Source organism: Rhizopus microsporus (assembly GCF_002708625.1).
Source record: "Rhizopus microsporus ATCC 52813 unplaced genomic scaffold scaffold_3, whole genome shotgun sequence".
In the NCBI taxonomy this organism is placed as follows: Eukaryota; Fungi; Mucoromycota; class Mucoromycetes; order Mucorales; family Rhizopodaceae; genus Rhizopus; species Rhizopus microsporus.
Genome location: NW_019671918.1, coordinates 816,502 through 828,657, shown reverse-complemented (window position 1 = coordinate 828,657; position 12,156 = coordinate 816,502). Strand labels below are relative to the sequence as shown.

The window sequence follows — 12,156 nt, the reverse complement described above, 5'->3', positions numbered from 1 at the left end:
CTTTTTTAAATCTTCAAAGCTATATTCATTATGATTAACTATTAGTCCATAGATATATGCATGTACATATGGTCATTAATAAATACCTGTTCACACCCAAACTTGACAGGTCAAAGACAGTATTGAACATGTTAAATTTATCTTCATAGTTGCTTTGTTTAGGCTTGCCAGCAAAGAACGACAGCGTATTGAGGTTAATTGATACGGATCGCCATTTCAAGGAAGGCACAGGGAACAAGGAGAATAGCCGGGCCATATAACTTGGTTTTTCTTGTTGGCCATGTTCTTGGTTTTCTTGCTGTTTTTGATTTTCCGCCATATATCGCTTAAGTATCTCTCTAAGCATTGGTATATATGATCCCGGAGATGCAGCCAAGCTTTTGACCGTAACTGGCTTAGGTATTTCTATTCTCAAGAGATCTTTACAGAGAGAATTTATGGCAGTTCTTTCATCGATCGTTATATCTGTAAAATCCTCAGGCCATGCTGCTTTACCATCACAGATATACTGGTGGCTGTATTCAGCAAGCTTTTAAGCATATTTGCTACTTGACTATGTATATAAGTGTAAAGAGTGAGTAGTATACAATATAAATGATCGATGCTTATTACCTGCTTCACTGACGCTTTGATTGTACGAACCAAATGTGACATAAGTCTTGATTGAAAACATTCAACAATCATATCATTATAGCATGTCGCTACTTCAACACAGGCAGCAGTCAGGCATTGACTATATCCGGCAACGGGATTATCCATTCTATATACTATTTCTTTGTATCGACTTGAAAAATTTCCCCAGCTGCTAAAAATGTCGTCTGGAAGAGACTTTTTGTTTGTTGGTGTTTTGTCCAATACCAATTGACTGATAGAATACCAAAAGTTCTGAGTGAAGACTTTCTTATCGACAATAAGTCCATTGTGGCTCATGATATAGTAATCCACAAAGAGCTGGGCACGAACTAAAATGTTCATAATATCTTTGGACACTTTGATTATTTTCTTTTATGTTTCTATGGGCAGGACGCAGAATAGTTTCTAGTTTTGTTTTGACTGTTGTTGTCTTTCGATTCCCCATGAGCTGCTGAAGTTCTTCTTGTTTTGTTAACTTTCGATTTGGGCATAAGGAAGATTTTGCATTCTTGTGTCCTTTTTGGTGGCAACTTGTACAAACAACGTCTTTTTCTTGCTCATCATTGTGATCGTATTTCGCCTTTTTCTTTTCTTTTTTGTTCTCAATCTTCTCTGCTTGACCCATCCTTTTTCTCTTGGCTTTACCTATAATACATGGATGATGTTTATGAAGTCAAAGATGATTAAGACTTCCATTATTTTACCTTTGGATGAGGTTTGATGTTTCTCATTTTCTATTTGTTTTTTTCTCTCATACATTGCTTTAAGAATACTATGGACTTGATCGCGCATTTTGTTTAAAATATGAAAGAAGAGATAAAGAATAACAGTAATTGTAAAAGGCGTCTTGACATGATTTATTTTAACAACAATTTCTGTTTGACGACATTTTTTATTTATCTACAATACTATGTTCATTTTGCCCTTTGTCTTTTCTCTCCTTCTCAAGTTCAATACATAAATGATATCAAATTTAACAGAAAAATGTCTTCCTTCTTTTAAGTATCTACTTACTTGTGTAGTTCTCTTAGACAGAATTGTAAAGTTGTTGTCTATTGTTTTATCTAGTGATAAAACAACTCATTACTCTCGTTTACAAATTATTTTATTCTCGGATAATGCAAGGCAATTTTTTATTTCATGAAGAAACAAATGTAAATAATGACTTGGCATGTATGCAGCATGGGCCTGAATAATGTTCTGAAAGTGCTGCTCAGATCCAGTGTTTTGACGAAGACTGCTATTGCTTCTCAAGGTAAGAACAATATCACGGAAACTTCTGTCACTATATTCGATTGGTATAACAGCAGCAATCCCTTCCATTGTTGGAAAGTTGTGTGTGCGTCTGTCGCTTCCTTCAATTAAGCGCATTCTCATTGATGGGCTGATACTGATGTATGGCGCATTAACTTCTCTTTGATCATTACCATCACTGACAGTGTTGCTGCTCTCATGGTTGCTCAATATCTCGTGTGCATGGCGATATATACGCGCAAAGGGGTTACATTGAGCAAGCATGACCGAAAGCTCCCTAACGATCTCAGGATCAAGGTTGTTGTTTTGTGCTTGTCTTCTTTCAGCGGCATAGCATGGATCAAAGATATACAGCTGGGCGTAGGAAGGCTCACTGCCTTCAACTAGAGTCAAGGGGCCTTGACGGTGGCAAAGTGCGCCATGGATTTGAAAGGCATTTAATCCACCTCTATTGTTATTGTTGTTGCTGCTGCTGTTGTTGTTGTTGGCACGATCCTCAGACGAAACAATATCGCAGCCCAACGAAGTAAAGGCAAAGGCAGCGTTATGTTGACGAAGGTTGTCTTTAAAGTGATGACCTTGGGTGTCTGTGCGTTCGAGCAAGCCCTTCAAGTACTCAGATGTATCAGGCAATAGTTGCAACTGGACTGATCCTTGCCTGCAGCATGACTCCCAGCTGGGATTTCTCATCGAAGATGTCTCTTACCTTTCATCGATCCAGTGTAGGGCGTGACAGTGGGGACACTCCTTGTTCATACGTCCAAGGCCCAAAGGACGAAGGCGAGAAAGCTGCGAGATATAGGCAGCAGGAATAGTCTGAGAAGGTTCTACTCTAGGTCTTTCCCTACGTCTTACTGGGCTGCCTTCCTGTTCTTCTTGATCAGCTCGACGTCTGCGTCGAGATGCTACAACTTGCTCTCTGCATGTTTAGCAGGTACGGTAAGCTGAGTCAACTGGTAAAGGTGCATGACAGGATGAGCAGCTGGTAGTAAGTGCGGCAACGGTATTATTGTTCATGTACTAATGTAAGATCAAGCGTTAGTGAACAGATTCTAGTGCAATACTTTTAAGAAAGTGCTTATTTTTGCATGTACCTAAAGGTTCTTATTGAAGGTGCAATATTATGAATATAAGAAAATAGGAAAAAAAAGTAAATCGAGATCAAGGTACAGCAGTGGCAATAAAACATGTGTGTCAATGCGTCGCGTGTTCGGTCCGATACAGATGGTAAAAAACAGTCCTTATCTTTATGTGTTATTCCATAAAGAAAAAATATACTGATCGGAAATTAAAAAAGCTTGAATGCTTTTCTGTCCGCGCACACCAACAATACGAAAATAATGTGTCATCTTTCTTATTGTCCTCCTCCTCTCGCCTTCCCGTCTATCACGCTTAACTATTGAGCAAAATGACAGAGCAATCGACGATTAAAGAACAACAACTTCCAATGATCAATAGTTCCATTGAGAAAATGCTGTCTGCAGCTACTGGTGCGATCATTACCATGTCTTTCAGTAAGATCTATACTATGTATATATGTGTATGCCTTATTAATCTTTTCTTAGTGACACCCTTGGACGTTATAAAGACAAGACTACAAGAAAGCTCAAAGAATGGAATAAATGAATATAAAGGAACTTTAGTATGGGATAAAAAACAAAGTCATGTAGATAACGAAAACCAACTCTCTGGTCTTTTTGATAGGATGGATTGGTAAAGATATTTAGAAATGAAGGATTGTTTGCCTTATGGAGAGGTTTAGTGCCTGGACTGATCATGGCTTTGCCGGCCACTGCTATATATTATGTTGGATATGATCATATGCGAGACTATGCGAGATTAAAGTTTAGAGATAACCTTGTTGATACTTATTCACCATTATGGGCAGGAGGAGTGGCAAGAAGTAAACAAAGAGACACATCACCTTTACTACAATATATCTGACTATATTATTATCCATAGCAATTTCAGGACTAGTTGTCTCACCGTTGGAATTATTCAGAACACGAATGCAATCAACAGAAGGAAGTCAAGGCTTTTCAGCAGTGTGGAAAGGTGTCCAAGAGATGGTTCATAGAGAAGGACCGAGAGCGCTGTGGAGAGGATTATTGCCAACGATGCTTAGAGATGTACCGTTTTCAGCAATTTATTGGATGGGATATGAAGAGATGAAGCACTCCCCTTCCTTGGCTAATTTATCTCATTTTCAAGCTTCTTTTATCGCAGGTGCTTCGTCTGGTATGATTGCAGCTGTTGTCACTACACCATTTGATGTTGTAAAGACTCAACGACAAGTCACTGCATATGCAGCGGGTAAAGAAGAAAAAGTAATCATTTGCAAAAGAGGGACTAACTGTTGAACAAAATACAGAAGCAAGGCTTACATATATCATCAGAAAAATAGCCATCAGAGACGGAATAGCAGGCTTCTTTAGAGGATCTGTACCTAGGGTAGTTAAGGTAGCACCTGCATGTGCCATTATGATATCAAGTTATGAAATGGGCAAGCACTTTTTTGCTGACAAAAGATCAGAACGAAATTTGTTGTAAATAGATGTACACTTTATTATTTTTTATCATAGCCTATATCATACACGCATCATCATAGAAGAAACACTTAGAACAAAGAACAATAACATATAAATATTTTTTTACCTGCAAATGGATCCATAACAAGTCTTGCCTTCTTTTTAGTAGATATCTTTGACTCTTTTTCATCATCTGAAGAGCTTTCTATCACAATCAATTCCTCCGTCCTTCTCTTCTTTCCCTTATTGTCTTCATTTTCACTTAGAGCTGCTTTAACAAACCGGCCAGCTGCGTCCTTATCCACTTTCATGTTTGCTAAATACATTCATTTTAATAAAAGGTCGTGTGTATAATACAAATACTTTACGCTTTTGTTCTTTTCCTTGATGTTCCTTTAGCTTCTGAATGTATCGTTGTACTCGTTGCTAAGTAACAAAATTTGATTAGATCTCTTTCATGTATTTTGATCTCTTGTTGTACCAATTCTTTCAACACAACATGTTTCTGAGGATCTGATCCATTTCCTCTTAAATAAACTAGATCAAAGTTCTCCATTAGCTACAACTAAAGACATCACATGTGAATCGTTACTGTAATATAAAGTGTTCAAGGTATAAGACAACAGCACTTGTAGTTCATATTTTTCTGTCATTGATAGCTTTGAATAAGTTTCATTCAAAGGTCGTGCCATGAGAGGTTCCAAATGATCTCTGACAACTTGAATTCTTGTTCTTAGAGCACGAACTGCTTTCTTGGGAATCTCTTCAGTCGACATGTTTGCAATAAAAAAAAAAAAAGAAAAAAAGAGAGAGGAAAAAATTTAAAAAAGGGGGATAAAACACACAAAATCAGCGTGACAACTCTTTTATTCAGAAGATAAATGCTTTGTGAAGAAGTTGAAGATACGACCCCAAGCTTGATCACGTATATCTTTTTCTTCAACGATGGCGTCCTTGTCTTTTTCAAGGAAACCAAGCTCCTTACGAACGTTTACTCCCCAAGCATCGGCGTTCAAGAAGGCGTGTCCTTGTTCGGGATATCTGTAAATGTTCACTTCCTTTGCGTTCTTAAGCCTTGCCTCGAGAGCGTCAGCTAAAAGTAAAAGTAATGAGTATATATTGGTGATATCGAATAAAGGATTGCATATACCTGCAGCAGGGTCACTGAATCCTGCCATTTTATCCTAATGTCATGCACAAATATAAGATGGGTTAGAAAAAAAAAAAAGAAATGCATAAATTTATGCTTACCTTTCCTCCAAAGTGGCCTTGGATAGCAGTATCTTTGATAAGAGAAAGATCAAAGTGATCAGGGGGCGTGCCATAGCATCCAACAGCAGCTTGGATAGGTTTACCACGTTTAGCAGCGTCAGCAGCCAGTGCAAAGGACAAACCACCGCCCATGCAAAAACCAATGCTTCCGACACGACTACAAAAAGTTATTAGCCATTACAGTCTTTTTATTCTCTTATCATCTTACTCGTATCCTTGGTTATTTAAGCTATCAATAAGCTGTTCAATTTCGCCAATAGCCACGTTCCAATCCAACTTGCTCATCAAATGGCTAGCTTCCTGTTGTATCTTGTCAATGTTGCTCCCTTTTTTTCTTTTTTTTTTTTTACTTTTTCTTACCTCTGCATTCACACCCACTTTTCCCTTGTAAAGATCAGGAACAACTGTGTATGCGCCAGTATGGTCAGCGATATTTTGAGCATGTTGCTTGATCATATCATTAACTCCCCACCATTCTTGTAAGACCTATATACTTATTAGACGCGTTATGATGTATCAGCATATTGCGCTTACAATAATAGCAGCACGAGGTAATGCCTTTGCGTTCTTGGAAGTAAAGTTGTAAACTTTGAAAGGTAAAGACATGTTGATTCCGTCTGTCAAAAGTAAAGAGAAAAAAAAAGAAAGAAAAAGAAAAACAATGTGTGTAATTGCGGGGCACCACTCCAATCTCAGACCTAAAGGCAGGGTTTTCTAATCATGATTGTTCTCAGTCACTTTTACTAAGTATAATACACACAGATGCATATACAAGTAGTAATATCATACAAAAGGAGCTTGTGGCATGTCAAGTTCTCTCTTTCTTTCTTTCTCTTTCTTTTATTTTACACTGCATAGAATTAAGTCACACAGAGACAAGTTTGTCTGCAAAACATTTTTTTTAATTTCTTCTCTCTTTCCTCTTGTTCATTGATGGTAAAAAAAGATATAGTACATGTTATAGATTCCCAATATTCACTTTATACTTCAAAAGTCGCGTTTAGAACTATTAACGCCTGAAGGTCTTCGTATCGACGGTCGACGAGCGAATGAATTACGAAAAATAACCGCCAAAACATCTGTCTTTAGTAAAGCTGATGGATCAGCCTATATTGAGCAAGGAAACACCAAATGTTTAGCAGCAGTTTATGGACCAAGAGAAGTCAGACATAGAGGACAGGCATTATCCGATCGTGCTGTGATCAATGTCGAATTCAACGTGGCTCCTTTTAGTACAAGTGAACGAAAGAAGCGATCAAAGGCTGACAAGTAAGTTTAATTAAAAAAAAAAAAAAAAAGAAGAAGAAAAGAGCTAACCCATTATAAAGACGATCTTTAGAAGTGGCAGCATTCATCCGTCAAACATTTGAACCTGTCATTCTTACTTCTCAGTTTCCTAAATCTCAGATTGACATTTATCTTCAAATATTTCAAAATGATGGAGGTAAAGCATATATATATAAACAACACTCCTTGACGGTCTATTAAGCCTTAGTAAATAGGTATGTTACAAAGTTGTATCAACGCAGCCACGATGGCCCTGGTGGATGCAGGTATACCCATGCTGGACTACGTTTGTGCTTGCTCTGCAGGATGTATCGATAAAGTACCAGTGCTTGACTTGAATGGCTTAGAGGAATCTTCAGATACACCTGAGTTAACCATTGCCATATTACCAAGAACTGGAAAAGTCAACTTGGTGGAGGTAAACGCGCGAATTAGATGATGAAGCATGTCATGTTTACCCTGTTTTATATAGATGGAATCCAGACTTCAAATAGATAAACTTGCTGGTGTCACTGAATTGGCAAAAGAAGGCTGTATGCATATTCACAGTGTCTTGGACAATGTGATCAGAAAGAATACAGAGCATTTGATGTCTAGATTGACTGCATAACATAGCATTGTATATATATAAGAGGAGTAGTTTTATATGATTTTAATAAAATGAACAAAGAAAGCATTATGTATTAAGGTTAAAAGTGTATGTATATAATAGCATTAACTTCATCACACGTGTATGTTTTTATAATAATTCAGAGGATGGCCTTCGAAAGGGATTATAGGAGCCTCGTCGATCATCGTCAACCTCAGACATCTCCCTTACAGTCATCGAAGATGGCTGTGAGTCTCTTCGGATATCACTCATCGGCCTCACAAAAGAGTCTGGACGTGGACTAGGTGTAAGACCTTGATAAAAACTGTTGGTGCTCATGTTATAAGGGGCCTTGGGTGGTGCAGGGGATAGAGCGGTTGGTTTCATCATGGCAGGTGTAGGAGGTTGTTCATGAAGGTAATCGGTGCTGATAGATCGAGACATACTGTAAATCTGTGCCTCAGGTTCAAGTGTATCTAATTTCTCTGCAGAGTAGTTGGGATTGTTGTTGTTTTCATCTTTAAGTGCTGCAAGCACCGAATCTGCCGATCGAGGTGGTTTACTGTAGTATGCCTCTGGAGCATTTTGAGGATCTACCTTGGATTCGGCCTTTCGCTTAAAGAAGATGATGCACATGGTAGCAAGCACAATGAAGAAAACGATACCTAAAGATATAGCAATCGATACAAGAATGACAAGCGGAGCAGGCAAGAATCCTAAAATAAACAAGATATTAATATGCTTGTTTGTTCAAAGCTTTATTCTACTTACGTCTGATGGTAGACGGTATGCTTGGTATATCGAAATAAAACAAGCTCCTAAGGAATCCATCGGCAGATGCACTTGATGTGACCAAATAAGGGGTCCACTGCTGACCATCAAAGAAGGCAGCGCTGACATTGCCCAATGAACCGAGGTTGATGAGTCCTGTGGCCAACAATGTGTTCTGTGTCGTGTTTTTCACAGGCAGTGAGTACATTCTAGATATGACACTACCAGACCCTAAGCCTTGATCAATCGGATTGAACTGCTGACCGTTCCAGACTCTGAGATAGGTTGAACCGTTCGTACTGTCCTTTCCAGAGATGAAGGTGTGCTTTGTGACATTGTCATAAGTCATGGCAACCGAGGGACCAGGCAGGTTCGCCGTCGCAAATGGACCCCACACTTGCCTCTCAAAATCGTATTCGGCAATAGTAATCGGTGAGCTATTCAGAGTCATATTGCCCGTCGCCACAAGTTTGCCATCGATATATTCGATATCTGTCACCTGTCCGGCTAGACCCGAACCCAGTGGCAACCACTGATGATTTCTTGTGTTTAATGCACAGACGGTAGAGCAACCGAGTTCACCGACCAAACTAAAGTGACCACCGACAATAATTGCATTTTGAGCAGGTACAGAACGAACGATACTCACGCTCGCATTCGAACCATCACTCGTCGTGATGTTTGGGGAAAGCATCAACGATCCGTTGGTGAGTCCAAAGGCGGCAAAGGCCTTGCCTGCTTGCCCTAAAGATTCACCGCCGACGTACAATATATCTTGATGTGCCACCATGGAGTAAATGGCACCCTTCCAGTCTGATCCTTCTACCCCTCGCCAACTAGAGTTTTGGTACAAGGCAATGTTTTTTATATTGCCCGGAAGCGTGAACTGACCACCGAGGATGATGGTGCTGTTGATGACGGCTCCGGCAGTGACAACCGGCTGCTGATCAAGAGGATAAAATGGTAATTGTGACAAGACAGTAGCATTAAAAAGAGACAATCCAAAGGACTGGTATCTTTGTGCAGCATGGATGCTTCCAGAAAAGTAGTACTTATTGTCATACTCGAGTGTGCAGTAAACCGTTCCAGATAAGAATGGCATGTCGTGGTCCCAAGTTGCTTTTCCAATGTTCCACCATCCAACGCCAAAGGCACTCATACTCGAAATCTTTTCTATTTCTCCCGACACAAGTACATGACCGTTTATCAAGCTGACTTTGTGAGCAACACCTTGAATACCCTAAACCATAAATGTCAATTATATTCGTGCATAAATGAATACAAGTGTGCATTCTTACTCCTTCTAGCGGATTCCATGCTGCTTGGTTTACACTGTATCGTCCTACACTTGAAATTTGGGTCGTATTGGATGAAGCGAGCGCACTAAAGTTTCCAGCAACAAAGATCTCGCCTGTTTGTGGAGCGATCGCAATTGATTCGATGGGTCCGTTCGTGCCTCCGCTCTTTAATGCCTTGAGTTTACCTGAATCGTACTGAACAATATTATTGTATACTCCATTAGATGAATCAGCTCCTTTGAAGTTGCCGACAATGTAAAGGCTGCCCTGATATTCCTTTATGTCAATCACGACTGAGTTTGATGCAAGTTCTGTTGATAGAGCTCCCCATTGTAACTCTGCTGTTGTATTGTACTGAATGATATTTGATAGTGCACCCCTGGACGGATTCTTCACAAATTGAAACGCATGGGCTATGATCGATCCGGTCTTTGTCGCATTATGAGCCGTGGTGATCTCAATGGTAGGTTGAAAATCCAAAGAAAGATTAAAGTAAGCGGAGGAAAGGAAGAAACCGTCCTGTGCGTTTGAACTAGCATCTACGTACGTTACTGTTGCATTTTGACCAGCTGAAGTGTATATGTGAACATCTAAATCGGCTCTATCATTACAGCTGGTGCCAGAACACTGAGGTAAATAGATATAAACGTCGTAATTGCCTGATTCGGCTAAACCGGGATAAAAGATGACGGACGAGTCATTGGTTGCGTTAGAGGCGTAATAAGCAAGGCCTCCGTCATTGACTCTCGTCCAAGAACCCTTGGTTTCGACTCTCTTCAGTGTGTTATTACCGCAAGGAGTATTTTCTGCACTGGTGTCAATAGCATAAATGAAGTTTTCTAAAATTAAAGCGTAAGAAAAAAAAAAAAAAAGCAGCTCTATAAAGTTTCATTTTTTCTTTACCTGACTGAAATACAGAAACAGAAGCTAGACCACCACTTGATCCATACCAGGATTTGACATCAATGGCTATACCACTTGTCATCGTTGTGTTTAAAATACGAAAGTCCTGATATTCCACACTGGCGTCATTGGAAAGGACACAGTTGGTTGTGCAAGTTTTTGTCGTATTTGAAGCAGGATCCAAATAAGCCATTTGAAAGTAAGTCGCATTGTCAATAGGTCGAACACTGTTCAAAGAATTAGTCTCTTTTTTATTGTTTGTGTATGAATGTATATGTTACCCAAACTCCTTTGTTTGATGATTTGTCAATCTTGAATTTGCAATTCGAACAAGAGAAGGATTGACGCTATAATAACCAAAAGTTGTTTGCCATGTTCCTGTCTGACCATCTTTGAGTATCCATGCATTTGAATTTGTCGAAGCCGCACAGACGATGGATGATGCTGCATCTGTAGTTGAAGCCGAATTGCTAGCAGTTGCGCCCTAAAAGAAAGAGAAAGATAAAGAAAGTGAGTATATACAAAACAGATGGAAGAAAACAAAGAGAAATTGTTTTTATTGTTATTTACAGTTTTTGGTAATGGGATGATTTGACTGGCTGGAGCGTAAGACGTTTGACCATCCATGGTTGTATCAAATGAGCCTGCAAAGAGCATAGACTGTTTGTATCGAAGGATTGTATGTACAGGTCCGTTGACTCCTTTCCAAGGAACAGCCGTCCACCGTTTACCATTCCAAACGGCGATACTTCCACCAAACTGAGCGAGTGAAGCTGAATAAGAGAGCTGATTGGTGCTGACAGGTGCTGTGAATGATCCGCCTACGAAGACCGACTTTGTTTCGGCGTCACAATAGACTGTACTGACAGGCCCATCCAATCCTTGTGCCAAGGTATCCAATTGACCTGTGTGGATATCCAATGCTGCAATATGGTTGACATGGACACCGTTGATAGTACTAAAGTTACCGGCGATATAAATCCAGTTGTAGAGGATGCAGCTGTCATGAATGGTTCCATTGAGATTGGAGGATGCCAATAGTTGAAAAAGAGTGTCATTTGAAAATGAGATGACGGATGAAGTAGATGATGGTATTTGTGTGAGTTGATTGGTGTCTGTGTAAAGTGAAATACCATTGTATGATCCTGATATGCCAAGTAAATCGAGATTAATATTTGGATGAGATACATACGAAGCAAGGGTCGTATGAAGGATTATCTCAAGGATGAACAATAACCCAATCATGTTATAAACAAACTTTTTATAATAAAAAAGGGATGGAAGGGGTGTCTATGTACAAGAATAAAAGAAAGAAAGAGAAAAATAAACTTTGAAGAAAGGACAAAGTATTATATTTTTCTGTTGAATTATTGGAAAAGGAGAGTAAAGAAGAAAGAAAAAAAAGGGGAGAAAGTTATTTTTATAAGAAAGAAAAAGAGGAGAGAGAAGGAAGGAAAGAGATAGAATAGAAGCTCACAGACAAAAAGTAATATGGCACATGTTACATTGTTACTAAAAGTTACACAACACATATTAAACTGAGTTGGTTAGGTACGCGCCTAAAATACCTATTCATACTATTACTGCAGTAAAAAACTCCTGATCCACTAGAACACTTTCA

General features: G+C 39.2%; 8 protein-coding genes across 8 annotated transcripts; 2 read left to right on the top strand and 6 right to left on the bottom strand.

Moving 5' to 3' along the window:
- Positions 1-327: 327 nt before the first annotated feature.
- RHIMIDRAFT_272432 (uncharacterized protein) lies at positions 328-806 on the bottom strand (the record flags this gene model as incomplete). The annotated part of the gene is made up of 1 exon (XM_023612317.1): positions 328-806. A coding segment is annotated over exon 1 (206 nt), but the record flags the coding sequence as incomplete, so codon positions are not given.
- On the bottom strand, positions 613-1,445 carry RHIMIDRAFT_311461 (uncharacterized protein). Its single transcript, XM_023614733.1, has 2 exons — positions 1,338-1,445; positions 613-1,278 (listed from the first exon to the last, which is right to left on the bottom strand). Exons 1-2 carry the CDS (start codon positions 1,423-1,425, stop codon positions 902-904), a joined length of 465 nt encoding a protein of 154 aa, XP_023469124.1. The 5' UTR covers positions 1,426-1,445; the 3' UTR covers positions 613-901.
- Positions 1,446-1,712: 267 nt separating this feature from the next.
- Positions 1,713-2,577, bottom strand: RHIMIDRAFT_223722 (uncharacterized protein; the record flags this gene model as incomplete). The annotated part of the gene is made up of 2 exons (XM_023607487.1): positions 1,713-2,353; positions 2,390-2,577. 2 exons carry the CDS (start codon positions 2,575-2,577, stop codon positions 1,717-1,719), a joined length of 825 nt encoding a protein of 274 aa, XP_023469123.1. The 3' UTR covers positions 1,713-1,716.
- Positions 2,578-3,236: 659 nt separating this feature from the next.
- RHIMIDRAFT_88517 (mitochondrial carrier) lies at positions 3,237-4,471 on the top strand. The gene is made up of 5 exons (XM_023615827.1): positions 3,237-3,401; positions 3,453-3,529; positions 3,592-3,790; positions 3,850-4,200; positions 4,259-4,471. The coding sequence occupies exons 1-5, from the start codon at positions 3,296-3,298 to the stop codon at positions 4,435-4,437; spliced, it is 912 nt and encodes a 303-aa protein (XP_023469122.1). The 5' UTR covers positions 3,237-3,295; the 3' UTR covers positions 4,438-4,471.
- RHIMIDRAFT_234763 (uncharacterized protein) lies at positions 4,454-5,191 on the bottom strand (the record flags this gene model as incomplete). Its single annotated transcript, XM_023608223.1, has 5 exons — positions 4,454-4,470; positions 4,543-4,731; positions 4,784-4,841; positions 4,897-4,952; positions 5,008-5,191. The coding sequence occupies 5 exons, from the start codon at positions 5,189-5,191 to the stop codon at positions 4,454-4,456; spliced, it is 504 nt and encodes a 167-aa protein (XP_023469121.1).
- A 53-nt stretch (positions 5,192-5,244) lies between these two features.
- On the bottom strand, positions 5,245-6,305 carry RHIMIDRAFT_88499 (dienelactone hydrolase). Its single transcript, XM_023615826.1, has 6 exons — positions 6,222-6,305; positions 6,048-6,173; positions 5,896-5,987; positions 5,667-5,844; positions 5,566-5,599; positions 5,245-5,508 (listed from the first exon to the last, which is right to left on the bottom strand). Exons 1-6 carry the CDS (start codon positions 6,291-6,293, stop codon positions 5,282-5,284), a joined length of 729 nt encoding a protein of 242 aa, XP_023469120.1. The 5' UTR covers positions 6,294-6,305; the 3' UTR covers positions 5,245-5,281.
- Positions 6,306-6,620: 315 nt separating this feature from the next.
- Positions 6,621-8,048, top strand: RHIMIDRAFT_302809 (ribosomal protein S5 domain 2-like protein; the record flags this gene model as incomplete). The annotated part of the gene is made up of 5 exons (XM_023614396.1): positions 6,621-6,623; positions 6,652-6,956; positions 7,016-7,131; positions 7,190-7,392; positions 7,447-8,048. 5 exons carry the CDS (start codon positions 6,621-6,623, stop codon positions 7,582-7,584), a joined length of 765 nt encoding a protein of 254 aa, XP_023469119.1. The 3' UTR covers positions 7,585-8,048.
- Positions 7,564-11,860, bottom strand: RHIMIDRAFT_88486 (uncharacterized protein). The gene is made up of 6 exons (XM_023615825.1): positions 11,106-11,860; positions 10,817-11,019; positions 10,536-10,762; positions 9,633-10,471; positions 8,335-9,574; positions 7,564-8,279 (listed from the first exon to the last, which is right to left on the bottom strand). Exons 1-6 carry the CDS (start codon positions 11,778-11,780, stop codon positions 7,714-7,716), a joined length of 3,750 nt encoding a protein of 1,249 aa, XP_023469118.1. The 5' UTR covers positions 11,781-11,860; the 3' UTR covers positions 7,564-7,713.
- Positions 11,861-12,156: the final 296 nt, after the last annotated feature.

Excerpts from the sequence above, each read along its gene's own strand:
- RHIMIDRAFT_88486 (XM_023615825.1), bottom strand. The coding sequence starts at position 11,780 with ATGATTGGGTTATTGTTCATCCTTGAGATAATCCTTCATACGACCCTT. Across the intron at positions 10,763-10,816 it reads CATCAAACAAAGGAGTTTGG|TGTTCGACCTATTGACAATG; the intron begins GTAACATATACA and ends TTCTTTGAACAG. Across the intron at positions 9,575-9,632 it reads CATGGAATCCGCTAGAAGGA|GGTATTCAAGGTGTTGCTCA; the intron begins GTAAGAATGCAC and ends TTTATGGTTTAG.
- RHIMIDRAFT_311461 (XM_023614733.1), bottom strand. The coding sequence starts at position 1,425 with ATGCGCGATCAAGTCCATAGTATTCTTAAAGCAATGTATGAGAGAAAA. Across the intron at positions 1,279-1,337 it reads ACATCAAACCTCATCCAAAG|GTAAAGCCAAGAGAAAAAGG; the intron begins GTAAAATAATGG and ends CATGTATTATAG.
- RHIMIDRAFT_88499 (XM_023615826.1), bottom strand. The coding sequence starts at position 6,293 with ATGTCTTTACCTTTCAAAGTTTACAACTTTACTTCCAAGAACGCAAAG. Across the intron at positions 5,845-5,895 it reads TTAAATAACCAAGGATACGA|TCGTGTCGGAAGCATTGGTT; the intron begins GTAAGATGATAA and ends AACTTTTTGTAG. Across the intron at positions 5,509-5,565 it reads ATTCAGTGACCCTGCTGCAG|CTGACGCTCTCGAGGCAAGG; the intron begins GTATATGCAATC and ends TTTTACTTTTAG.
- RHIMIDRAFT_88517 (XM_023615827.1), top strand. The coding sequence starts at position 3,296 with ATGACAGAGCAATCGACGATTAAAGAACAACAACTTCCAATGATCAAT. Across the intron at positions 3,402-3,452 it reads GATCATTACCATGTCTTTCA|TGACACCCTTGGACGTTATA; the intron begins GTAAGATCTATA and ends ATCTTTTCTTAG. Across the intron at positions 3,791-3,849 it reads GGCAGGAGGAGTGGCAAGAA|CAATTTCAGGACTAGTTGTC; the intron begins GTAAACAAAGAG and ends TATTATCCATAG.